The 23,805-nt window shown below is 28.4% G+C and overlaps 1 protein-coding gene across 1 annotated transcript; it reads right to left on the bottom strand.

Annotated features, from left to right (window-relative positions):
* Positions 1 to 23,030: 23,030 nt before the first annotated feature.
* Positions 23,031 to 23,597, bottom strand: LOC149058038 (uncharacterized; the record flags this gene model as incomplete). Its single annotated transcript, XM_089218290.1, has 2 exons — positions 23,031 to 23,047; positions 23,117 to 23,597. Coding segments are annotated over 2 exons (498 nt in total), but the record flags the coding sequence as incomplete, so codon positions are not given.
* Between the last annotated feature and the right edge of the window lie 208 nt (positions 23,598 to 23,805).

Below are 23,805 nucleotides of genomic sequence, written 5' to 3'. Positions count from 1 at the left end.
TATTATTATTAATTTATGCTATCTTTTTGTGTCAGCCATTGGGGGCATTGGAGGTGGAGATTTCTAGATATTTATTTACATTGGTACGGATTTTTAAAATCCACTTATATGCCATCATGAAATCGACTGTTATATTGATGAGACTTTGAGAAACATGATGATATTTATGAAAATAGTAAACTTCGTTGGGGGTAGTTTAACCATGCGTGTACTAACGTGTGACAATGATTATTATATACTATCGAATATTCTGGTGAAAAATATGTATAAAATATTGCGATTTTCAAAATGATTTCAATGGATCCTAGCAGGGTGCACAGTACGTATTATGACGTGCAACACTCGTAAACGTATATTAGGCATGCTGTATACGTGTGCACATGATTCAGGTGTATACTGCAATACCGTGTACAATGCACATGCAAAGTACCCATAATATATACCTACCTGTTTATTGAGTACGCGGATGAGGTCGTTTACGAGAGTGCAACAACGTGTCTTGTCCACTGCCGATCTACCGCGATGATAATTAGGTGTTTTTAAGTCATCTATTCAATTGAATGATTGCATCTAATACGTACATAATTATAATTTGATAATATGGAAAAATGCATGATCGAATCTCGCAAACAACACGAAACCGTCAGAACTTTACCGTGCAGCGTGTATAATATGGGTATATAGGTATGTGCCTACTCTTATTGATTCGACTATACTTACCGCTGTAGGTAATTAGTTCCTGCAAAGAGATCTATCGACGACTGGCTCGTATATAAGTATTAACTTCTTCATTATTCGTATATATTACCATGATATCCGACGCCGATAGTAAAAAAATATGCATAATTGTGATACCCTTGAAAACGTATTTTGTTTCAAATATTATTTTTATAGTCTGCTTGAACTTGTGCCGAGTATGACATTATAATATCATATAAACGTTGCACACATATTATTATGTGAATCAGCACGTCATAAACGGATACAAAATAAATTGCCCGGTCACTGGATGCCCAATTAGGAGTCCGTCAATAATAATTCACTCACGACCTATGTATTAAATAATATAAATGAAAAAACCATAACCGTCAATATTGCGTATACCGTCGTAATAATATTATCATGCACGTTTCGATATTATATTAATATAACGATTTTTAACTTAATTTTACCATATATATCGATTTGAAGATGAATCATGCCATATACGCGTATAAATACGTGTTTTATAGGTTCATTTGGTTTGAATCGACTCATGTCGTGTATAAGGAAGTGTTAAATACAAAGTAATCATAATTTTTCACAAATATTTTTTTCCATAAAAATAAAAATATATTAATGACATCACAAATTCAATATGTGTTTGTGTGTTATTTTTTATAATTTAATAAACCTGCCCACAAGAGTAAGTTGACGTCATCAAACACAGTAATAGTGAACGCGTAGCAACGATTGTGGAATGAAATTAAATTTAACAAAATATAATATGGGAACAAAAATCAATTTCAATAGTTATCGCGAGTTTTTTTTAAGTACCAGACGTTTTATCAATTATAGTTTTACTGAACTGCGATACAGTGTGCAACACAGTAAACAGTCAGAAAAGTTGGTACGCGAGATTCATGATTATATATTTAAATAAAATATGTTTCGCAAACAATTTTGAAAATTGAACACAATATTTACGAGTTAACTCTGACGAAACAATAACATCATGTTCCGCGAGGTTCTGTGTGTCAACGGATGTTTTCCCTCCTCGAAAAATTGTTCGAACGCAACAATATAAAATAATGTCATTTTATAACAGTTATTGGTATACGAGTATTTTATTATATTATTGCATATTTTATTCGTTGTAAAATTTGGCCAGGGCTAAATTTGGATGACTCCGACAACATGTTACAACAGCTAGTCCGTTTCACAATATTGCGTTGTACGCACGACGTTATGATCATAGATCGGACCCATATTCAATAAATACAGTGATAATAATATTGCTATTATTATATTTCTTTGACGAAAAAAAAAAAATAAAAAATTTGTTATTGTAATTTCTGCACGAATGGTTTTTATGGAGATCTCGACCGGCATATATTTTTCGAAAACGTTTTAAAATCGTATTAATAATTATTGTGAAAATATACATGTTTACCAATGTCCTATTCATATATGTATACTGCAGTATAGTGTCAAATCCTACAAGACGTGCAGGTAGTTTAAGTCACACCCATGACGTCATAATAAGTTATGATGTACTTACCTGTACAGAATATACACAACGTCGCATAGACGTGATTTATTTTAGTTACCCCGTCAATTTATAAGCGTATGTATATAGGTAATAATGTCGATAACTTTGAACAATGCTTAAGCTACGGTGATGTGATTTACATCACCACCGTGTCATAAACGTATGATATTATAATATGCTTATATTTAGTGACGAAACGAAATAATCTTACGGTTTTGTAGGTAGCAATATTGATTTTAAATCAATATCTTTCATTTTTTGTGTCCGCGGACGTCTTTTGACATTCGATTTGATACATTTTCTATTTGAAAACCAGTTATTTTAGTTATCAAGCATTAGTGGGCCGAGTCCAGGAGAATTTCTACTATCTTCTTTAAAATATCACTTCAAACAATATAATTTACTTACATTGTAACACATCGTGTCCTTCAGAAAAGTATTATATTAACATAAAAACAATTTCGATCAATGTCAAATATATAAACATACACATATATATATATATATATATATATAACATTTTTTCATTGAATTTAAGTTTTGTGACACTAAATATTAGGAGTCGGACGGGTAGTAAAACCGTGTTTGGAAACGAATAAAAAATAATCAAGTTCTGGAAATTAGTGGAATGAAAAGCAAAACGGGTTGGATTTTTTATTATATTAATTTACCAACGGTCGATGCATTTTTTATGGAGATTGAACACATAATATCATATATTATTAGGTAGGTACGTTATAAACACCACCGGGGCACTTTCTTTTTTTCATAAATTCGAGGCCTGTTATTGTTACACGAATGTCCGTCTGCAGTATTATGGTTTGCGGTGTAAAGCGCCGAGTCGTACCTATATTGATTAAAAAACATATTTTTAAGTCACAATTTTCTAATTGTTTTTCGCGGATTTTCGCGGAGGCCGAATATGTAATATACCTATACACATAATGTATACGGTACAGTGACGGTGTTGACTTACATGCGACTATAAATATTACATATTATCGGTATTATTGGTACAGGCGAAACAGTCATGATACGTTTATTCTTCTTAGAAAGCAACCGTGACTAGGTTAAATTTTAATTGGTATCTTATTATTGAAAAACACCTATCGTAAATCATCGGCATAATAATATCATACGCGCGTGTCGCTATAAATCAACGGTAATAATATTATTCCTGGACACATTTTGACATAACCAGACCGTTGCGTAACGTTTTTTGCGCGTTACAGTGATGTTATGATAATTAAAAAATAAAATCTTTTAAATTATTATTATTCACAGCTTCATCCATAGTAATATATTAATATAAAACATTCTAATAACACGTAAATGATATGCGCGTGTAGGAACACACACATTTTATTCTGCGGGTCTTTCCGACGATTCATGTCTCGTGTATAGGTAGGTAGGTAGGCAGGTAGGTATTACAGGTATCAGTCATCGTACATTCTGTCCGGCGGACCTCTTTAACAATTTTTCCCAATCGCCTTTCACACGAATCCAGATCACTCTCTTGTCATTTACTTGGTTTATATGTAAAAGAGAACGTTTTGTCTATTGTGCACAACTCTTGAGCTTTTCGTCGTGTCTTCGATCGTGTGTATAGGTATACACGGCGTACGTATTGTGTTATATTTATTATGCTTATCGCAGCACTCTGTATCATGGTACCTATTATTTTGCAAATCTTGTGCAACGGCGATATTGTTTTACGTAAAACGTTGTTGCATTTCTGTTGTTTCCTTACACCTGTAACCTGTTACTACGGTCCTTTGTTATTTAAATATATCAACGTAGTTTTTAACGATTAGATGTCCCAACGTATATACGTCCTATATACCAGAGACGAAATACTTTTCGCTGTATTCCAATTCGACAGCAACTCGGATACTATGAAGTACCCCTAACAGCATTTCACTCTGTTATTTACATTATTATGAACGTAATTGGGAGTTATTCCCTAAATTTATAAATTAATCACTCCTTAATGTACTCGTACAGCTACATATAATATTTAATAGATTTATTATATAATCTATTTTCAAGCTATTATTATTATTATATTAATATTGTTATCACACAGTATTAATGTTGATTATAGTCGAATACCATTAATTGTATGTATTAATATAATTATTTGTTGTATGTGGCACACCAAAAATGTTTAAAACCGTTTTTTTAATCTTAACCTTTTAATTTTGTTTGGCGATATTTGAAGTAAACCTCATAGAATATTACGTCTTATCCCTACACAGTGCTACTTATATAGTCTATATAGTTTGATAAGGTTGGCTGATCGCTTAATTTTAACAATCCAGTTGATCTAGGACATTTCTGCATGGCAATTTCAGCGTGAAGTACATTTCAAGCTATAAATGATAAAATACATGGAAATGTTGAATTATTTAAACCTGTAGTGATAGATAATTGTCGAATTAAATTTATTTTCTAGGACACAACTTACTAATATTCACTACTAACCTATATGTAGTTATCTAGGTATTCTAGGTATGTATATAAGTATTGTTAAATTAAAACAATTGTTAAAATAAAATTTAAATAGCGATGATGTTAGTCAGAATTCAATATTAAACGAATTGTTATACAATTTATTGTTAATAATTATAATTTATGAACAAAATAAATTTCCGAAACAGTTAGCATAGGTACATAATTGATGTGTGCCTATTTAATATATATATAGTATATTATGTATATTATGATAAATCAAAACACTTTTTACCTAATAGAAAAGAAATAAAAAATATTTTAGTATGGATCCATCGTTGAACTGAAATGCCGAATTGGACTATGCCTATAAAATTAGTCGATTTATAGCCTGATGATATATACTAGGCGTCTTATTATATTTATTCTTACGAGTTTATGCAATATGTGCAATATGTTAGGTATTTCGATGTCACCAATTCCTGAATGTATAAAATTAGACTGGTAAAAATGTTAATGAATTGATTATTTATTTGTTATTAAAATAATATCTTTTTTATGTTGTTATGATTATAAGAAAGACTAGGATTCAAAAAGATTACTGTATGATAATAATGAAATAGGTACATAAATATATCTTCTAAACCATATAAATACACTTTTCACAGTGTTTAATAATAATATATAAATATAATGTACTGCATTAATCACATATTCACTTAACTATTTAAGAATAAACCAAAATGTCCTAAGCTATATGCTTATATATATTTAAACACGCTCTTTTTAGATTCTGAGCGGAGCGATGAATGTATTGATTTTACCATGATGTGTGTTTTTATTTATTTATTTTTTGTGTCTGTCATCACGTTTTGGAGCAGTAAAAGTGCATCGATTTTTGACTTCAGTACCTCGTTCGATCAGAAAGTGAATCTAGTTGGTACTTTAGGGGGTCAAAAGTAAAAAATTCTTCTAAATAATCGGGATAAACAAACAAAAAATTAAGGGGAAAATGGGAAATTTTACGCATAATCAGTTTTCGAAAAACTCGATTTTTGTTTTTTATGTTATTTATGACCATAGATATATGAAATTTTCACCGAATGTTTATATAAGTATATTCTATCCACCATGCAATTTTCAAAAATTTTCGACTTAAGTTGAACTATTCATAGGCATATACACTTTTCGATCATTATTAGTTTTTTTAAAATTAATATCGATAAAAATTTATTTTTTGGGTAGAAGATCTTGGAAATTTAATAAAAGGTTTTAAACATATTGTTACAATAGCAGTTGAAAAATAAAATAAATTCATAGCCACAATTTTTTTATAAGCATTCAAAGTTTGAATTTTGACAAAATACGTAAAAATCACAAAAATTCACAAATTATTTTAAGCTGGAAATTCATAAAAAATTTTCCTTTTAAATCTAAGATTTGAAAGTCTAATACGAGATTCCTTACAAGTTTGTCAATCTTTATGACAAATAAAATTTCCGCCGGAAATTCAAATTAAATTTTTATGAGCATTTGGAATTTAAATTTTTACAACATTGGATTTTCACTGGATTTCACATTTAGCGATTTTCTTATTTTGGTGTAACTCTAAAACAAATGACTGCAGATATTTATATTCATTTTCACTGAATGTTTATATAAGCATTTTATATATTTAATAAAATTTTCAAAATATTTAGATTTGTTTTAGCTGTTTACTGACATTTTAATTTTTCAACTTTTTTGGTGTTTTTTTTCTATAAATATCGATAAAAATTTGTTGGGTAGAACAGCTTGAAAATTTAAAACAAGGCTCCTAATACATTTTTACAATAGTAGTTGAAAAATAAAATAAATGCATAGTTACAATTTTTTTTACAAGCATTCAAAGTCTGAATTTTGACAACATGTGTTAAAATTACGGCATTTTTCAAATTATCTTAGATAGAAATTCATAAAAGTTTTTCATTTTAAATCTAAGATTTAAAAATTTAATACAAGGCTTCTAACATATTTTTACAATAGCAGTTGATAAATAAAAGAAATGCATAGTCACAATTTTTTTATAAGCATTTAAAGTTCAAATTTTGACTAAAGATGTAAAAATCATGAAAATTCGTAAATTATTTTACGCTAGAAATTCATAAAAAGTTTTCCTTTTATATATAAGATTTGAAAATTTAATACAAGGCTCCTAAAATATTTTTACAATAGCAGTTGAAAATTAAAAGAAATGCATAGTCACAATTTTTTTATAAGCATTTAAAGTTCAAATTTTGACTAAAGATGTACAAATCACTAAAATTCGCAAATTATTTTAAGCTAGAAAATTCATAAAACATTTTCTTTTAAATCTAAGATTTGAAAATTTTTAATAATATATAATAATATATCCTAGATAGATAAACCGTTTCCGCTCAGAATCGTTTTTCGTATGCAATGATATAATATCATTGGATTCAAATTTAATTCCATCCATTACAGTAACGCACTTGTAACCTACTGTACAGCAGAGTGACATCTACGACTTACCCGTTTTTTTAAAAATTGATTTTAATCGCTTCGGGTATGTAAGGCAACACAATTTAATGAAGTTTTCATTTTTACATTAGTTAATACGATAAATCCAGGTGGAGAAAATTTTATAAACATAAACTTTTATTTAATGATAAAAACTGTATAAAAAATGATTATTATGTATACAAATACAATAATATAGTAATTCCAAAAATGTATTTCATACCAGTCGACAGTCATTAAATTATAGAGTTTTACATACCTTATACTTTGGTAAAATACTTATAAATGCACTATTTTTATCTTACCTCGTATACAGATAAATGCAAATAACAGTCGTATAGATGGTAACAAAAACTGTTTATAAATATGTATAATGCATATAATGTATAATATATAATAATAATAAGATATACAAACGAAATTTACGTCATCATCATGTGAAGTTAAGAATGCGCCAAAGTCGTGTTGTAAATACTCGTGTACGATGTTATGGCCCACTTGCGAAAACGTTGACCACCATTCTGACGATTAATGGTCAGGTGGAATATAATTGCACGAACAAATCGATCAAAAGCGAGCGGTGGATATCACCCCACGGCCCACAATATTATAATGCGATGCAAAGGTGATCAAAAATTCGGAACTCGTATACGTATTGTATAGTGACAGTGTATTATATTTCTTGATTTTATATTATTATTACAATATTATAATATCGACTATGTAGGTGTGTGTTGGTATAGATAAATAGTTGAAAAATTGATGTCAAATTTATTTTACAGTTGAAAAGATATTGTAGTTTGGTGCAACTTACGATGGTGAGTGAATTAGTGTGTTCGTGTAAAAGATATCACTATGTGATAATGTGTCATTCGTTCGACGATGATCTCCAGTATAGCATGATGCCCATATAGTGCGCTGTTTATATGCCAGCTAAACGATGAAACTATAGTATTGTTACTATGGCGGGTGGGGGGAGGGGAGCCAAAGAGCTAAAATAATAAAAGAAACTATTAGTGAATCCAGGGTTGCTTTACCCAAATACCCAATATGTACTAAAATGTAGCCTAACTAGAACCTCGCGAAAATAATATCGTCAAATATTTTCTATATTATTATTTATTACAAATATTAACCGTTTAACATTTTTTTTTTTTTTAAAACATACTCATTTATTCAAAGTATGTATGCATTATTTATATTGTACAATTCAATTGATTAGATACAAAAAATCGGTTAAGAATCAGATAGTCCCTATGTGACTACCTACTCATAATGTGACATAAAAACGTTAGAAAGTGCATAGACTTGTATTCAAATATCAAATGTATAGGTATAACTACTCGAGCCTACACAAGATTTTATATAATGCATATTTAAACTCCTTAAGAAAACATTGGTTATGTCATATGATGCTCTTTAAGTGGTATAGCAAAAATCTGAAGAATTTGAGAATATACGGTCATTCCAAAAATCAGATTTTCCATAACTGCATCATTGAAGGAAATGAAGCGGGCGATCATGACTTGGTGAATCACTCAGTCATTATGTATACACATACAGCGCAGTGCGCAAAGTTAATTTACCTACGCACGTTTTTATTATACCGGCAAAAAAAAAAAAAACATATTGTTAGTTCAATCAAAACCCACGAATACTGGTGCGAGAAAAAAGAACGTTTGCTCGTGAACGATATTATTCGTTATCTGATCACGCGGTCGGGGGAAAAAATGTATAATATTCGTATAACGCGTATAAAATATATAAAAAAAAAAATCAAGACAATAATTATTACGACGGCGGCGACCTACTTAAATGGCACAAGTTCGTTGATTGGTGGCGACCTCCCAGGGACGTTCGGTGCACCGTCAAACGTGTGGACGGACGGAGGGCGCCACTGATGCAACGGTTTTCGGATGAAATGCGATCGACATATTTTAGTTATTATTCGAATCGCTACCGAGTCCATATTATTATTTAATGTGACGGAGGTTATTTCGTTATGCGACACACCTTTTTATATCCACTGCACATCAAATACACACATCAAATAAAATATGATTAAATTGATTTACAATATAACATAATACTAGACGATATATTATTATGCATAAAATAATATACTGTGATGGTGATTGGGTATGCAGTGTATGTTAATTGCGATCTCTTTCTTCAGTCTGCTGCCTTCGTGTCGCCTCGCACACAAAATATTATAATATACATACCTGTAATAATATCATGATTTAAGTGGCGCCGCCGCGTGCAACACGACAAGTCGACAACATTCGATTTTTTCATTTCGCGAACCATTATTATTTTTATCGTAGTTTTAACAACTGCGCTATTATCAAGTCGAACTCAATATTCTGCAGTTGGAGACATTTTACCCAATGCCTTCTGACGAGGCGGTATGAAAACTAAATGGGGTACCAATTTTATATTTTACCTGGCTTTTATATGGCTATAAGAACACATTAACAAGTAACGATTGGCTCGTGATTGTTTTAATTATTTACCAATAATCTATATTATATAATATATTTTTATGTGCATGCAGGATTCAGGACTTATAAAATGTTCTTATCCATTTTAGATATGCATACCTAATACAACATAGCAGACTATCAGAGTGATGTACAAAATAAAATACATTTTTTTTTTATTATTATTGAACTTAAAAACATCAACATCAAAAGTTATTAGTTTTTTGTTTAATATATAATGAATGGACTAAAATTATACAATTAACATGATGTTTATTTTGTGTGATTTCCACTAACATTAATATTATGGTTATCGTTAGCTGAAGGTTCAACCTGTATTGTATAGGTAGGTTTGCTAACATATTTGCGATGTTTTCGATGCTTGGTCCTAATGTTTCAATTGTTTCATTTATGTTTGTTGGTGTGTTGAATTTTCTTAGTTCGTCGGAATATTGGTACCACTCTGTTATATATCGTATGTTGTACTGTTAGGGTAACCCCACAGACTGTATAATACATTTTATATATTATAGAGAATGCAAAATAAAAGAACAATTTTAAGTTTTCATGTTTTTACATATTATTATACAGTTTCCTATATTTGATAATGTTTGAAAAAATGTCATAGTTCAATGCGATCACACAGATAACGATTTTATTAGAGAAGGAACTATGTTGCCAATACTTCTCCTCCGGCCCCATCTATTATATAATGATCTAGATATATAATTTCTGACTATTTATTATTACAAACTTAATATAAAATAAAATAAATTATCCTTGATACGATAAATTGTATAATAAATTAATATGATAATACGCACGTAAACGTAAATATTTCTGAAGTAGCTGTCATATTTGAATCTAATCTTTCCTATAGATACTTCTTTCATAATATATTAAAAAATTAGCTTTAATTTTAGGTATCATTAATATGATAAATTTTATGGGTTTCACAAACCGTATTAAAAACACTGTCTATATTTATTTCCTTGGTTAGATCAAAGTTCAAATATGTTTCTTACTTATTTTCTTAAAGATTATTCTTCCAATGTTTAGAGAATTTTAAAAATCATTAGCTTCGTTTAATGGTTTTTAAATTTAATATTTAACATGTACCTTAAACTTCTTACCAAATATTGTCGGATAAATGTAATCTTTAAAGCTTATCAAAAAGAAAGAGTTGAATAACCTAACATATTTGTTTAAAATGTTAAATGGATTTGTAGTCTACTTTAGAACTATAGGTCCTAAATTTCATACATTTTATATCAACACGTCATATATCTTTAACAAATTATGCATTGGCTGATTCTATTCTATCAATAGAATGATATCTTTTGTTATAATGACTATGCACCAATAGATTTTTTTTAAATTCTAATCCTTCGTTCCACCGAATCCTTTAATATTTTTGTAAAAAAAAAAAAAAAAAATGGTTTTAAACTTAATTATTCTTGTAATAGCGTCATTATGTTGTATGTAATTAAATTATGCTAATGTCGTTTGTTTTTAAATTCATATCCTTGTGTACCTTGTGTACAGAACTTCGAAATTGTTTGCGATTGGGTGTTTTACCAATAATTATTTAATGAAATATACATAAATAAAAGATTTAATGTATCGATAAATGAAACGTGAGAAACCATAATGATCTTCGATCAGTTCCGTATTTGAAATTTACAAAATGTATACATCAAATAGGTACTCTTGTTTCCGGCGCACTATCTTGAGTGCAGAGTTATATTGAAAAATAAAATATTAATACACAAACGAAAAAGTCGAAAATTAAACACTAGTCTTTTAATTTCCGTGTTTCGCAGTTTTTACGCATAAATCAAAACACAGAAAACCTTGGTGCGATGATATGCACCACGCTGACTAGGTCACAATGTAATATTCGTATACACCTATATTGACACTGGTGGCTCGTATATTTTATATATTATGTTACAAGTAGCCGTTGTAATGATATACTTTTAATGCTACTACAACAGGTTAAATATGTATTGTATATAGTCGTAGTAAAAAAGGTCATTCCCAACGAAAATATGCGTTTGGTTGGTATCATATTTGAACATTACTTTCTTTCTATTTATGTTTTTAGATTATCAACTAGCATATAAAATTATGCGTAAAATGATTTATGGCTATAGGTACTCATGAAAATATCAAACCGTTAAATTTTGTCTGCTGGACATGAGAATTTAACTATAGCTTCCAAAATGCCTACATAGATACTTATTTTTGTGTTGTACTTGTCCTTGTAACATAAAAATATGAAATGTTTATTTTCAAATATTATCTATACGACCTGTACAAATTTACACAACAGTTGTAATATGATGCATTTATATATGTTAAAAGTACTTGAAATCCGTTATATTGTCCATCTTATCATATATTATACATTATTTATTGGTCATTACAACATTTTTCATTAAGGTTTCCAGAAGTCATTTAAAAGCAAAATAGACGCTTGAACATAAATATCATTAAAATCATTTTAATGACATTTTATGGTTACCCTTGGTCTATTTTCTAGACAAAGTTCTTTTTTAAGCATTATAATATTAGTATACATTTTGATCTTAGCTATACAACGCGCGACGTCTTAAATTTTGTCGGTGAAATAAAAATAATAATATTATATCAATATTGTATACCTAGGTAATAGATGATACTGTGTACATATATTATATAAAGAATAATATATAATAATTGTATATATATTTAGAATAATTTTTTTTTATTGAATTGATATAAAGTCTAGACAAAGATGAACCTAATGATCATATAAAAAAATGCATATTTAAAAACTTACGATTTTTTTTTAGGTTTGTCACTGTATTTATACACATACCTATTTATGCTAGACAAAATCAGATCGGATTTAAATTAATTATGTTTAAAAGTGTATAAAGTTGTATCGCAGGTATGGCAAATGGTGTTTGTCATTTTTGTGTATACAACATAAACATGCATTATATTTGTATATTATAGATGAATAGTTTTAATGATATTTATGTATGATGATCTATAGTGACCTACAATAATAAAAAATTTTAATGATACAATTACTGATGTCTTTAAAAGATGCAGAAATACTATTTCATTACATTGTACTACTAATAATACAGTTTGTCTGTTCACACAAAAACATTAAAATGTCAAGTCATTTGGATTTTTTCTTTCCTCAAGGTCTTTAATTTATACTATCTTCGTAATGTAAGTTTGAACGAAATCCAAATCCAGATATCCATCTGTACCTGTAAGTAACAACGCACAAGAATGTCTCTCACAAATACATTTGATTTATTATCTGAACATACCTTATATTTTTTATCAAAACATTTGCTATCACAGTTTTTTAGTGCCAGAATTTCACTCGCGAGGCTGTATCTTAGACATATTAGCATATAATATATATAAAAACTTAAAGATAATAATTTGTGAACAATTATTGTTTTCTCAATGAATGCAATAAATTATGGCAAAGCAATGAAGAGCTTTGGCTAAAAACGTGTTTCGGTATAGTAAACTCTCTGATACACTACGCGTTATTTAATTGAGTGTATAATACAAATGTAAGTATACGTTATAATATTGTTAAAACAAACAAATTGCAATTAACAATTAACTAAATATAATAGATTAAAACCTGATAATATTGAGATATTGTCCGTAGAATACCTGTCATTTGTTTATTATCCAAACATATTTATTTTATGAAAATAATATCATAGACTTATGATTTTAAATGTTTCTAAGTTTTGTATTTGATAGGTATATTTAATAGAAAAACAATTTCCTGCAAAACTTGAATGTTTATACATTTTTAAGCGAGTTATGGTTAGTTAATTTTAATCTTTTTTAGATTAGACCCTCAGAGTTCTCAGAGAAGAGAATAGAAATCGAGTGGGCATAACTGCCTATTCATGTTTATACATAAATATATAAATTAAAGTATATACATTATATTCTTTACTTATAAAACAGGTACCAATGAGCTTGCAATTATAAAATGAATTAAAAATATCATAATTTTTACTCGTTTCCATATTTAAATTTGATCTTAGTTTACATAACTTGTATATCCAAATTAAAATTTGGAATCTATTCACAAAAGTGTACATGCTTGCATTTCAAAATAAACGTATTTATTATTATTATGCTCATTTGAAGAATTTGTATTAAATGCATTTTTTTTTTTTTTGTCACATTATTACCAATGTTCAGGTACCATTGATATATCGAAAAGATTAACTATATAACTGAAGTGAAAACTACAGACATTTATTTTTTTATAGGTATGAGGTATCTAATGTTTGCACACCATAAATTATTATCATAGGGAACAAATTTTTTTTTTTGAAACTCATACAATTATATTATATAATTGACTCAAAAGAATTAAAAATATATTTAATTTTTGAAAAAACTGTAGTTTATATAATACTTACATTATAATCTATTGTAATAAAGTGTACTATAATCGTAGCTAGGATAAACAGATAATTAAATACAAAATATACAACTCTTACATCTATTATTGTTAAGTTGGCGTTATATTCACAAAATAGCTTTCGTTACTATTATATTCATTTATCAAACATTTATTTATCAAAGTCACAAAAGTGTTTTTTTTTATTATTATGCTATCTAATGTATTATAGATCAATACGTAAAGAAAAAGTTTTTTGACCTTTAACGTGTTTTATGATTTTAATAATAATATTATTTAGCATGTGAGGTGCCTACGTTTTATAAAACGTTAATTAGTTTTTGATATCATTTAATTGAAACTAGTTCTTGGCCTCATGTATGACATAGTTATGAGTTAGACTTGGACTAATTATGTCAAAAAGTTAACGAAAATATGTAAGACATGTAGGGGTTATTTTTTCCTTCAATTTCGAAAGGAATTAAGTACACCATTATATGATCCACCCGACATAAAAATAATAAAAGGGTCAAAGATCTATCAAAATATTCAATATTAACATAGACTTCTGCAAGTAAATATTTTGTTTTGATTAATTCAATTTTATATTATATTTATAATTTTTTTAAATAAAAAAGTGATAAGTTAGTGTCACAAAGTTGATTAAACAACATAATATTATATCCATTAAACTAAAAATTTCTGAAGTTATATGTTATATAATTATTACCTACTATTTGTCTATAGGCATCATAATGCTATAGGGCTAACGCTAACCAGAAAATAAGCTTACAATTAATGACAGCAGTTGTGTTCATCATCCTAACTTTTATACTTCAAGAAAAAAAAATATAGAATAATATACAAGAATTTTAATATAAAATTAAACTTCAATATTTCATACTTTTGAATAAAACATAACATTATACAAATAGTAGACAACATTTTAACTTTATAATTTTTTATTTTAAAATTTTATAGAGCTAATTGGCTATAAATCCGAACTTTTTTTTATTTACTAGGTTAAAGTTTTCAAGGACTGATGTCATTAGCCTGTGATATTTACAAATTAGTCTTAATGCTATAGAAGTACATCATGCTGAACAGTGGGACCGTTTGTGAAATAATACATACATTATTAGTTTATAACTATTTATTATACTTTTTTTTCACAGTCATTTTGCTAAGCCTTTGTTTTTGAAAATATTGTAAATACATTTTCAGAGTTTTCCTCCCCGAGTGCTTGTTGCGCTGTTAATAGGTTTCCGAAAATTCGTATAGAGCTGTTGAACTTGGGGCATTCAAGTGTATGATATGTTTGATAATTAGTTGTTAATCATCAAAGAGTATCATATACGTTATATGATTAGAAATATAGATGTTATAGTCAGTATTTGTAATTTATGTTACTTAATTATGGTCTTAAGACTAAGATTTAATGTATTGCCATGAATATTGTAATACAGATAACAAAGATATGACAACCATATAATACGACCGTTAGACAGGCTTTTAGTAGGTACACAATATTTATAACCATTTGACAGTAGTGCAGTCGCAGAAAAGGAATTTAGAAAATATGTACATATCATTATGAATTTATAATAGAACATTTTAATAAAATTTTGTAAATTAGATAAAATACATTTAGTTTTGATTTTAGATTCTAAACGGAGCGATGAATGTATTGATTTTACCATGATGTGTTTTTTTTTTGTGTCTGTCATCACGTTTTGGGGCAGTAAAAATGCTGCGATTTTTGACTTCAGTACCTCGTTCGATCAGAAAGTGAATCTTGTTGGTACTTTGGGGGGTTAAAAGTGAAAAATTCTTAATACTTTTCTCAATAATCGAGAAAAACAAACTAAAAATTAAGGGAAAGCGGGAAATTTTACGCACACTAATTTTTCGACAAAATTAATTTTGGTTTTTGATGTAACTTCAAAACGAATGACCATAGATACATGAAATTTTTACCGAATGTTTATATAAGTATATTCTATCCACCATGCAATTTTCAAAAGATTTCGACTTAAGTTGAACTATTCATAGGCATTTGAAATTTTCGATCATTATTAGTTTTTTTTAAATTAATATCGATAAAAATTTATTTGTTAGGCAGAAAAGCTTGAAAATTTAATACAAGGCTCTTAACATATCGTTACAACAGCAGTTGAAAAATAAAAGAAATTCATAGTCAAAATTTTTATTTATTAGCATTTAAAGTTCAAATTTTGACTAAATACGTAAAAATTACGGCAATGTTCAAATTATCATAGATAGAAATTCATAAAAGTTTTTCTTTTTAATTCTAAGATTTGAAAATTTAATACAAGGCCCCTAACATAATTTTACAATAGAAGTTGCAAAATAAAAGAAATAGATAGTCACAATTTTTTTTTTAAGCATTCAAAGTTTGAGTATTGACAACATATTATGTAAAAATCTATAATATGTTCTAAACAGATAAACCGTCTTCGCTCAGAATCGTTTTTCGTATACAATGATATAATATCATTGGATTCAAATTTAATTCCATCCATTACAGTAACCCACTTGTAACCTACTGTACTGCAGAGCGACATCCACGACTTATCCGCCTTTTTTACATTAAAAATTGATGATGTATAATATACATTACTAAATACTTATTATACAATATTTATTAAAATAAAATATATCATATTTCTCTATAATACCCATGAACATTGGAAATGATTATGAAATTCATACTATGAAATTATATTGCTGTAATATTAAATATTAATCAAGTAAGATACTTTTTTCCGAACAGTGAATAAATGGGGTTAATTATTAATATTATTTTTTTAATTTTTTAACTTATTTTGAGAGAAAAATTCTACAGCTCCTATATTTTATGGATATAAATGTTATAGAACCATTAGAACCTATACATTTGAACATTTCTTAATCCAGCCCTGACTCATTGAATGTTATCAATCGAACAATTTAACTTTTTCCCAATACTCTTAATTTTTATTGTTTTACCAACAAAATGTTTGTCATTTAATTTTCATCACCTTAAATTATAATTTTATTGGTATTATGGTAATGTACCATTTGTCGTTTTAATGTCATAATATCCACTTTCCCAACATATTCTTATATTATTTTTATATTATTGGTACATCATTTTTTTGCGTTTAAGTCATTGCAGTGTGTTGTTATTTATTACACGCAAACTTTAAATTTATTGACTATATTTAATTTTTTTCTCTATCTTTTAAGATGAAAAGTCATAAATGATTGATTTGTGAGTATACCCCAAGACAAATAAACAATTCTTTACAGTTGTAAAAATACTATTATTTGTAAGGATTTTAAATCAAAATTATAAAGAAAATATAATATTATGCCTTAAAATAAAATTCATCGAGTGTTAAAAGGTTAAACATGATGAAACCAACATGATCGATAAAGAATATGGTATTACATTTTATTGGTAGGAGAGTAATAAAATAGTATTGATTGCGAGTTGAAAGGACTTAATCGGATTTGAGATAATCAGAGAGGAATGCACATTCGTATAATAAATGGGCAACCATATAGTGATGTCGACGTATGAGAGGAGGCTTCACTTATTGAGTTAGTATAAAAGAGGAATGTTATTATTTATTATAATTCTGTATTTTGAAAAAATCAATTAAACAATAGGTACACATTTTACAGCTGTAATTATACGCATTCTACCTATGTTTTTATACAATCCTTATAAATATTATTTGTATAACCTTGTATATTATAAATTAAATATTATTCATTATAATAACTAATAATAGGAGTTTCATTCGTTAAGTAATAAGTGGGCGGCGCAGATAAATCGTAAATATTAATTAAACAAGACACATCGATGGTATTAAAATCGATTTCTTAATACAATAATACATAATGCGTACTAAAAAATATCATACTAAATCAACACGGATTGCTTTAAAACATAGAAATCAATTATAAACATAACAGAAATTATCTGAGGATTATTTTAGAACATCACCAAGTTTTTGTTTTTAATGATAATTAAAAATTTATAGTAAAAACATGCTTACTTAATCGTTTCCTATAATAGGCTATAGCTGTGAATCTGTGTTTGTGTATATGGGTGGGGGTAATTTTGTATACTTCTGCCAAATAAAAACAACTGATACTATTTAATAATCGTAACGATCATATTATACAATAGAAAATATGAATAACAACCAATACAGTAATTAGTCTTAACTTTTATCACGTCAGGTTTCTATTGTTCAAAATATCCAAAGGGAAAAAATATAACATCAGAATGTTTAAAAGTTTTAATAAATAATATAAATTTATATTTTCTAACTCTTTAGTAGGTATTATTAAAAACCGACCAAATGTATAAAATGTCTCGTAACTGCGTATAATGTATCAATATAATACATTATGATTGCAGCAGTTGTGCAGCATAAACGATCGAATGTCATATTCGCATGTCATATTATAATTTATAATATTATACTATTTTCATTGCCATCCCCTCAACTTCGATCATTTGTATTTGTAAACATTATTATTATTATCGTACACAACGGTGACCGATATTACGACGCGTCACTTGTTTACGCCAGTGATTATTCTTCGGGTGTCCGAGAGTGGAGACCTTCCTCCGGCCAGGGGTAACCGGTTTCCCTTATGTACATACATATATAACATTATTGTAATATGTATCGATTCTGGTCCAGAAAGAAAGCTTTCACCTCGGACATTACACATTGTTTAGAAAGTCGTAATCGGCGCATTGTTATCACATATATGGTATTACACAATGTCGCCTTAATTTTTGTTTTTTACTCCCAGGTTTTACACCGAAAATAAAATCGTGCACGTTATTCGAACGGTTTCTGATGAAACTCTATATAATATTATAATATAATATATTATAGACACGAATCTCGTCTAATTTTCTCGCCACGCCTAAAACTGTTTAAGCGCTTACACGCCATTTTATAATCAAAACAGATTAACCGTTTATCCAATTGAAAAACGTCAAAACTAAGTACACACACAAAAAAAAAAAAAAAAAATGGCTACATAAATAGCTGAATATATAATCAATTTAAGGTTTACGAGTATTATAGTAATTCCGAGTTTTGAACATCGTGAATTGATTATTAAAAAAAAATATACGTATAAAATAAAAAAATAGATTACAAGTTAATAAAAAGGCGTTGAAAACGATTGTGCAGTATTAAGTCAATAATAATAGTTTAGAGAGAATCGCATACAAAGTCACTAGTCATGAGGTGTGACGGTTTAATAACGGGTGATGGATAAATCCATTTATCGAAATACATGCGTGTATGAGGGTTCGTGAATTCTAACAGTAAATCAACACAAACAATCGTGGCTTAACAAAGAATTTATAATTTTAGTTAATATAGACCTCCCAGCAGTCCCAGGCTCCCGCCATTACCTTTGTAAACTTAGTCATATTTTGCCAAAAAATACTCATCTCAACTTGCAATATTTATTATTCAAGCGGTATACGTCGATCTTCATTAAACATAATATTTTACTATTATTTTAAATTTTGTATATCATTACATTTTGTGATTAATGCAATTTTAATATGAAAACACGACGCTTATAATTTTTTTTTATTACTTAAAAAAGTATGTTTCAAATTCAAATATTTTTGTACAAACATAACTTATTTATAAAAATGGAAAATTATAAAAGCGATACACATATGCTATTGTATAAAATAATATAATATAACATTATGACTCCATTAAATGTAATATTGTAATATTAGATTTGCATAATGTGAATACCTATATTATTACATTATTATTATAGTGCACAAATAACATGTTGTTATATCATTATACTGTATAATGCACTGATGTATGCATGCAGTTCTTGCATATCAATATATTGGTATATTATTATATATTATTATATAGCTCAATTTATTATTATATGGATGTGAATGGGTAATATACATACAACTATCCGAGTCCAACGTATGTGCTCTTTTATGCATTTATAGAAACGTCATCATTTATAAAAACTCCAACTGTTTCCTAGTCTTATTTTTTAATCACGTTTGAATATGCGCGTGCATCGGGATTATAGCTATTACATGCATCTATTATAAATAGGTATAGGATATTGTATAATATACGTAGGTACCTATGATTTTTTTCTAATTATTTCAAAAACTATTTCTATATTTCACTGACATATTTGATGGGTACACACTGCGTTATACCAAATGATTGTAATCGAAATGTAAAACGACACAATATCAACGTGTTTTCTAGTCTCCATTTAAAGCATCATTCAAGGCAAAACGTTGGTTTTCACTTTACAGTATACCTACTCACACCACGAACACTGGGCAAATACATAGGCTACTCGATGGCTACGTGCACAGTGTGCAATCTTCGATACGCATACGCACATACAAATATTTATGTATAATATTTACGATGTAATCCATTTAATATTTCGAATTTGAAGTGGTTATAAGACTATTATTAGCTTTTACAAGCAACTCTAATTCGGTTAATCATACTTCATAGTGACAATTTCAGATATTTTATAATTATTTTCATGTAAATCTGTCTTTTATTTTATTTTTATATTCGTGTACATATTATGCGTTTATTATTTTTTACCCACAATCATTACTTGAGACTTAAATGAGCAGAGTAAAATGACAATCCCTAATATACATATGCCGACAAAAGTATTTTACTTTCTGCTTATGTAATAGCAGGCTTGACAATATTTAAAATAAAAAAAATATTTTTACAATAGTTCTACTTATTTTATATTGATATACATCAGAATTTAATAAAATACTATTATAGATTTTCATTGGGGGAATTAAATACTTTAAACATTTTTATAGCATAAAATATCGTATTAGTAAATATTTTGCCATAACAAATGCAGGTAGTGAATTATAAATACTTTAATCCATGATGTATTATAAGTTTAATGACGACTTATTATTTTCAAAAACACGAAAACTATAAATCGTAAAACTACGGTAACGTAGCTATTTGAACACATCGTTTTGTACTTAACTATATAACTATATAAACAAATGTACACACTCATATATATATACACCTATATATATATATAATATATATATAACATGCATTATATTGTTATGTACAGAACGAACTTCTGCACAGTTTCATACAGAACGCTTATTTCGTATTCATCGCGATCGCTAAAAACGCCCGGACTCGTTTTTTTTTTCGGCCATCGTGAATTATTTTCATTTTCGGACGTCTTGGTTCGTATAATGACCGACTGCGCTCGCATTCCTCGGCATCCGTTCGTTCGCTGTTGACAATGAGACGTTTTTAAACATTCAAATCATACGCCCGAGCTCGGTCACCAGAAAAAAAATAATATAATTTATTGTCAGTTTGCTATTATTATTATTAAGCCCTCGGTTATTCGCTGTTATGAAAACGGTCTTGGCGGCGCTGAGGTCGTAGGTACTTAATATAATATTATAAAATCCCGAGAGACTGCTGATGACGTGGTGTCCCAAGGTTTTTAAACTTGACACTATTGTAATATAATGTATGTAGATGACCGTTTTCGGACTCGAACCACTATATGCAGGACGAGAACCGATTAGATTGAGGACGACGAATCATAATAATATAAAATATTTTATAGTTTCGCCTTCGAGGTGCGGGACCATCATGCAGATATGCCTATGCACAGATCCTATATTAACAACAATGCCTACAAATAAATTAATAGTATACGCAACGCACGTAGCCTTATATATATATATATATTAATAATATATGTAACGCGTTTTCGTCGGCCACCGCGTGAATGCCAATGTGATGAGTAGGTTCCTGATGGACTTAACGCATATATTACATACATTAATGTTCACGTGCAAGGCGAAAACATGACCGGTAAACCGTGAGGTTATAATAATTATAACACACACGCGTATGATATGTACTCGATTTTATTGATGAGCTTGTGCAGGAGGCTTCACGTACCCGCGGGCTGTGTACGGCTATTACGATATATTATGTCTAATATCATTGATTTCCCTACGGGTGAGTACCTACTTCCGGAGGCGGAAATCCGTGGTGACTTCGTCGTTCGACTATACGTCTATAACACATAGTATATTAGTATAATACAACGTTGCAATCGGTACCGTGCACTATGGATACCTACCGTCGTCCAAGAAGGTTATGAAAAACACGTATAATTTCACTAATAAATTCGATTGTTTATACGGTTTTAATTATAGTTTATGTACGTGCAAAATCGAAGATTAGCATATTTTACGAGTATTGCGTACCCATAGTGAATTACTAATCGAACGGCGTTTGCGTCTGAAATATTGACAACTCATTCGAGGATATATATTGTGACTGCGCACTGTGGCTGGTTAAAAAAATTATAATGTAGATATGATAATATTATAATTATTTATAAATGCAATATACCAACTAAATACCAATTTATGTTTAAATGAAATATAAATATAATGTATATTGATTTTTTTTTATATAAAAAATAAATCATGTATTAATATTTACTATTATAGTAAGAATTTAATTTATAGGTGTGCGGTATGCCATTACCAGGGCTGTGAATTTCATGCACTAAAAAAGTCTTGAATATGCATGCATTTATGCACTAAAAACAAGTGAAATATGCTTTAAAATATGCACTATAAATTATAAAATTTAAAAATATGCAAAATATGAAAAAAAAAATTATACTCACATATACTGGATGAAAAAACGTTTTATTTAAATAAATATTGTAATTACTAATTATAAAATGACTTGAAAAATGGACTTGTAATAATAATAATAAATGCTTCAATGTTCTATTGTTCTTCGACGCCTGAAAAAAAACATTAAATATAGATAGAACACATTGTTTTATAGATATTTAAACAATTTATTTGTTTACCTGCAAAATAAGTATTGCATTGTACAATCAGCGATTTCTTTATATTTTCAAACTTGAATGATCTCCTATTTGGCGCCAAGAGGTTTTTGTACACAGAAAATGAACGCTCTACATCAGCTGACGTGGTAGGGGCATACTTGAAATATCCCATGTCACTACTTGTTAAGTTTTCAGGTATATCTAAACAACCAACGTTTTCTTCTTCTCCGTTTAATATTTTTGAAATATTGCAAACAATTTGAAACCCTTTATTTTTAGTTAGAACTGTCTGTAATTTCTCGTTAATTTTGATTCCGGTCTGGCTTTTTAAATTATTGAATTTGGCTGAAACATCTTCAATAATCTGTATCGCTTCTATTAATGCCATGCCTTGTTTTTGAAGACGTGTTATAGCCGTAGGAAGGCACTCAAAGTTTGATTTTATAAATGCTAAGTTACCTTTAATCTGTGGTGCTTTAAAATATTTTTGAGCATTTCTAATTGAAATGATAAAATTACAACGGTAAAATTGTATCGTCCAAATTCAAGAAATTTTACAAATTAATGAGAAAAACATATTATTCAAATGAGAAAAAAGCAAAAACAAGAGGAACTCGCGAAATCATGCATTTATATGCCCTTACCGGTTAAATATGCAAAAATATGCAAAATAAGATTTCGTATTTAATTTATAAATAACGCAAAACAAA

This window comes from Diuraphis noxia, unplaced genomic scaffold (genome assembly GCF_037042655.1).
Source record: "Diuraphis noxia isolate RWA-SAM2 unplaced genomic scaffold, SU_Dnox_SAM2 contig0002, whole genome shotgun sequence".
NCBI lineage: Eukaryota > Metazoa > Arthropoda > Insecta > Hemiptera > Aphididae > Diuraphis > Diuraphis noxia.
This window is presented reverse-complemented; position numbering and strand designations above follow the sequence as displayed.